This window comes from Mandrillus leucophaeus, unplaced genomic scaffold (genome assembly GCF_000951045.1).
Source record: "Mandrillus leucophaeus isolate KB7577 unplaced genomic scaffold, Mleu.le_1.0 Scaffold58, whole genome shotgun sequence".
NCBI lineage: Eukaryota > Metazoa > Chordata > Mammalia > Primates > Cercopithecidae > Mandrillus > Mandrillus leucophaeus.
Window position 1 is genome coordinate 2437367 of NW_012106252.1, and position 6101 is coordinate 2443467.

At 35.4% G+C, this 6101-nt stretch overlaps 1 protein-coding gene across 1 annotated transcript; it reads left to right on the top strand.

The window, feature by feature from the left end:
• Nucleotides 1–5663: 5663 nt before the first annotated feature.
• On the top strand, nt 5664–6101 carry LOC105552988 (keratin-associated protein 1-4). The gene has a single exon (XM_011998869.1). It carries the CDS (start codon nt 5708–5710, stop codon nt 6071–6073), a length of 366 nt encoding a protein of 121 aa, XP_011854259.1. The 5' UTR covers nt 5664–5707; the 3' UTR covers nt 6074–6101.

Sequence of the window (6101 nt, forward strand, 5' to 3'; positions counted from 1 at the left end):
GGGCGTCATGCCACGCACCTGTAATCCTAGCTACTCGGGAGGCTGAGGCAGGAGAATTGCTTGAACCCAGGAGGTGGAGGTTGCAGTGAGCCAAGATCGTGTCATTGCACTCCAGCCTGGGTGATAGAGCAAGACCCCATTTTGAAAAAAATAAAAAATAAAAATCTCTGAATCTAGAGCCAAAATATTACTTATTTTTCCTGTCTGTTAGAGAAATGCTCTTTCAGGCAATCATCAAAGAATGGTAATGTATGCTAATAAATCACAGTCTTCCATTCACATGTAATCTTGCGAAGGATTGCAAGAGAAAAATAGGGTGGGAAAGCCTCTCTGAGGAAATACACTCTCAATTAGATGGAAATTTTTACTCTAAATTTTTTCCTCCAGTTTCTAAACAGAAGTGAGGATAACAATGAATTTACTGTATTTTTAGAATCAACATATATACTTTGGTTTAAAATGTTCACTTCAAAGTAAACATATACATATATAAATATGCTTTTATATATAATACACATATGCAATAAATTTATACACATTTAAAGACAAATATCAGAGAATGCTTTTTAAATTTGAATGGTTTTTAGAACAAGGCTTAGGATTAATTCACGGTTCCTTGGACTTAGAACTGAGAGTATCGAAGGTGTTTTTTTTGTTTGTTTGTTTGTTTGTTTTTACTTAGGTTAAAATTACAATGCTTTATTCAGTGGTTAATGAAAATCAGAAAATTAGAAGGTATGAACAAAGGATAACGTTTGCAAAGCAAAGAACCAATTTCCCCAACATACTATCTAGAGACCTAATCCAATCCAGAAAACACCCTTGAACAACAGAACAGAAATTGAGACATGTTTTGTCCTTTTGGCCCTTTGATCCTAAATACCGGTATCACCACCTAAGAAGCTCCTGCTAGAATGAACGAATAAATAAATAAATAAATAAACACATGACAAGTGATTTAGGTAAAATGCAAATTGGGCTTTTCATCATTACTGTACACTGCTAGTCATTCATTCCCTCTTTTATTAACAAGCATTTACTGAGCATCTATATGCAACATAGTACGGAAAGCACTACAAGGGATACCCAGATGCATTAGACATAGGCAGATTATGCTTTTAAGGAATGGACAATCTGGTAGAGCCCTGAAAGATGTCTGAGAGATCATCTCATTTTACAGATGAATAAACCAATATTCAGAGGAATTACATGACTTTTTTAAGGTCATACATTCAGTCAGCGGTAGAACCAGTTTGAGAAGCCCATCTAGTTTAATTAATTTAATTTTCAGTTAAGAATTTGGTCCCATACATCATGTGACCATCCCTAATCATCTAAAGTTGGACCCAGTTAGGCTTAAAATTCTATGATTGTTTTTAAATTCAAAAGCATAAAATAAAAATGATTGATGTTTTATCATTGGGGATGGTTTAGTGATTTGTGGTATGATCATACTCTGGAATATTATATAACTGTTAAAAGAGTTAGTAATATGTATAGAATGCATCTACAAATTGCATAATCTAGATGAAATGGAGAAATTCCTAGAAATGTACAACCTACCAAAACTGAATCATGAAGAAATAAAAAATCTGAACAGACCTATAACAAGGAGATTGAATCAGTAATCAGAAACCTCCTAACAAAGAAAAGCTCAGAACCAGATGGCTTCATTGGTGACATATACAAAACATTATTAAAAAAAAACACCAATCCTCCTCAAACTCTTTTTAAAAATTAGAAAGGAGGAAACACTTTCAAACTCATTCTATGAAACCAGCATTACTCTAATACCAAAGTCAGACAAAGATACTATAAGAAAAAGAAAACTACAGACCTAAATCCCTGATGAATATTCACGAAAAATCCTTTCAAAATCCCAGCAAATAGAATTAAATGATACATTAAAAGTATTAAATGCTATAATCAAATGAAATTTTATCCTGGAAGGCAAGGACGGTTCAACATACAAAAATGAATCATTAGTAGAATGAAGAGGAAAAAGTACCTGCTCATCTCTATTGATACAGAAGAAGCATTTGACAAAATTCCAAACTCTTTCATGATTTTAAAAAAAAACCTAACAAACTAGGAATAGAAGCAAATGACCTCAACATAATTAAAGCCATATGTGAAAAGGCCATAGGCAACATCATAATCAACAGTTTTTTTTCTAAGATTAGGAACAAGACAAACATGCCCACTTTTGCCCATTCTATTTATCATAGTACTAGGAGTCCTAGCCAGAGCAACTAGGCAAGAAAAAGAAATAAAAGATATCCAAATTGGAAAGGAAATAGTAAATTCTCTCCATTCACAGATAATATGACTTTATATGTAAAAAATTCTAAAGATTTTACACACACTCACACACAGTTATAACTAATAAACAAGTTCAGTGAAGTTGCAGATACAAAACCAATGCACAAAAATCAATTGCATTTCTATACACTAACCATGAAAAATATACAAAGAAAATTTTAAAAACAATTCCATTTACAATAACATCAAAAGAATAAAATACTTATGGCCGGGCATGGTGGCTCATGCCTGTAATCCTAGCACTTTGGTAAGCTGAGGCAGGCAGATCACCTGACGTTAGGAGTTCAAGTCCAGCCTGGCCAATACAGTGAAACCCTGCTCTCTACTAAAAATACAAAAATTAGCCAGGCATAGTCGTGGATGCCTATGGTCCCAGCTACTGGGGAGGCTGAGGCAAGAGAATTGCTTGAACCCAGGAGGTGGAGGTTACAGTGAGCCAAGATTGTGTCACTGCACTCCAGCCTGGGTGATAGAGTGAGACTCCATCTCAAAAAACAATAATAATAATAATAAAATAAAGAATAAAATACTTAGGAACAAACTTAACCTTGGAAGGGAAAGACTTGTACACCAGAAACTACAAAATGTTACTGAAAGAAATTAAAGAAGATACAAATAAATGAAAAGACATCCTGAGATCATGAATTGTAGGATTTAATATTGTTAAGATGTCAATACTACCCAGAGAATCTACAGATTTAATGCAAACCCTATAAAAATCCCAATGATGATTTTGCAGAAATAAAAAAAAAATCCATCCTAAAATACATACGAAATCAGAAGGGGTCCTAGATAGCCAAAACAATCTTAAAAAAGAACAAAGTTGGTCTCACATTTTCCTATTTCAAAATTTACTGCAAAGCTACAGTAATCATAACAGTGTGGTACTGACATAAAGACAGACATATAAAGCAACGGAAAAGAACAGAGAGCCTAGAAATAAACCCTCAAATACATACATGGTTAAATGAGTTCATTTATTTATTTATTTGAATTAACAAAAGTTATATGTGTTTATGTGTACAACACATTGTTTTGAAATAAGCATACCTTGTATAATGGCTAAATCAAACTAATTAACATATGCTTTACCTCACATAATTTTTTTAGTGAAAACACAACATCTACTCTCTTAGCAATTTTCAAGACTATAACATATTGTTATAAACTATAGTCACTATGTCGTACAATAGATCTCTTGAATTTATTCCTCTTATCTAACTGAAATTTTGTAATCCTTTGACCAATATCTCCCCAACACACTCCACCACCACCCTAGCCCCAGTAACCACCATTCTACTTTCTACTTCTATGAATTCAACTTTTTTGTATTCCACTTGTAAGTGCGAAAGTGCAATATTAGTCTTTTTCTTTGTCTGACTTATTTTACTTAGTATAATGTTCTCAAGTTTCATCTGTGTTGCCCCAAATAGCAGGATTTCCTTCTTTTATGACTAAAAATATTCCAGTGTATGAGTGTGTATGTGTCACATTTTATTTATCCACTCATTTAATGATGGACATGGATACTTAGGTTGCTTCCATATCTTGGCTATTGGGAGTAATGCTGCAATGAACATGGGAATGCAGATGTCTCTTCAAAATACTGATTTAGTTTCCTTCGGGTATATACACAGAAGTGGGATTGCTTGATTATATGACAGTTCTATTTTTAATGTTTTCAGGAACCTTCATATTGTTTTCCATAAAGGTTGTACTAATTTACATTTCCACCAACAGTGTGCCAGAGTTCTGTTTTCTACACTTCCTCTCCAACACTTGCTATCTTTTGTCTTTTTGATAATAACCATCTAACATATGTGAGATGATATCTCATTGTGGCTTCAATTTGCATTATTCGATGATTGGTGATTTTGAAAACTTTTTCATATACCTGTTGGCCATTTGTAGATCTTTTTTTGAGAAACGTCTATTTAGATTCTTTGCCCATTTTTCAATTATGTTATTTGTTTTCTTACTATGGGTATTGAGTTGTTTGAGTTTCTTCTATATTTTGGATATTAACCCCTTATCAGATATGTGGTTTGTAAATATTTTCTCCCATCTGTGGTTTGTCTCTTCTCTCAGTTTAGTGTTTTATTGGCTGTGCAGAAGCTTTTTAGTTTGATGTAATCCCATTTGTCTATTTTTGCTGATGCTTTTGAGTTCATGTTCACAATATCATTGGCCAGGCAAAAGTCGTGGAGTTTGCCTCTATTTTCTTCTAATAGTTTTCATTTTGAGTCTTTCTTACATTTCAGTCTTTTAATCCATTGTAAGTTGGTTTTTGTATATGATGTGAGATAATGGTCTAATTTCATTCTTCTGCATGTGAATGTGGTCAAACGATTTTCAACAAGGGTGACAAGACTATTTACAAATGGTTAAGATGGTTAACTTAAACGGTTCATGAATTTTATGGTATGTATATTTTACCACAATTAAAAATTTGTAAGTATAAACATGTAGGAGACCCAAACTTTACTGAAATAGAAGATGTATATGTATATATGCTGGTTTATATTTGCAGAAGTAGGGATAAAGGTATCAAAGAATGTGCACCAAATTCTTAATATTGATTACCTCTAGAGCATTAATTTTGGTAGAGATGTGTGCATCTTCAGAGAAGGGAAAGGATATTAGTTTTTCTTTATATGCCTCTGTACTCTTTGACTTGTTACAATGTGTATTCATTACTAGCACATATGTTTAATTTAATAGTGTCAGAAAACAATCTACAAGCAAAAGTCATTAAAGATTTTGGTTATCAACATGTACATTCACTACTACTGAAGGCAAGAATATTAGATAGAGCTCTGAGGATCCTATAACTTGCACAAATTGATCATAGAAAGGCATACTTGGTTTGAAAGTTGATACATCAGGTTACAGTTCATGTTTTGATGACACTAATGTTAGTCTTTCCAAGTCTAGACAATTGTTTATAAAACCATGATCATGGTTAAGTGATTATTTAAGGAAAAATGGTCAGTTAAGATAAATTATGCCTAAAGGTTATCAAAGGACAAGTATGACAAAGCATGCCAGGACAACACTTGGCTCAAGGCTAGTCTGTCATGTGACTTGCATCAAGAGGCACTTTTGTGCTTGGCTTCCATGATGAGCCTTCACTTAGTCCAGAGGGCAAAGAAGAAACATAATGAGACTCAATTAACAATGGAAAAAGCAGGCTATTGAAATGCTATTTATAACTTTCTAAACACTTCGGGTATTAGCCAGAGACTCATACTGAAATTGACATCAAGAAAAGATGTTAGGTAAATATGCAGCTCTAGGGAACATATAAAAGGACAGATATAGAAGGTACAGCCCAAACTCAGAAACCTCTCTTAACAACACAGCTCTCAACCCAGCTCCTGACACCATGGCCAGCTGTTCCACCAGTGGGACCTGTGGCTCCAGTTGCTGCCAGCCAAGCTGCTGTGAGACCAGCTGCTGCCAGCCAAGCTGCTGCCAGACCAGCTCCTGTGGAACTGGCTGCGGCACTGGTGGTAGCATCAGCTATGGCCAGGAGGGCAGGGGTGGAGCTGTGAGCACCCGTATCAGGTGGTGCCGCCCAGATTGCCGTGTGGAGGGCACCTGCCTGCCCCCCTGCTGCCTGGTAAGCTGCACACCCCCATCCTGCTGCCAGCTGCACCACGCTGAGGCCTCCTGCTGCCGCCCATCCTACTGTGGGCAGTCCTGCTGCCGCCCAGTCTGCTGCTGCCAATGCTGTGAGCCCACCTGCTAAAAACCAGGTTGCTGATCGCTTACGAATG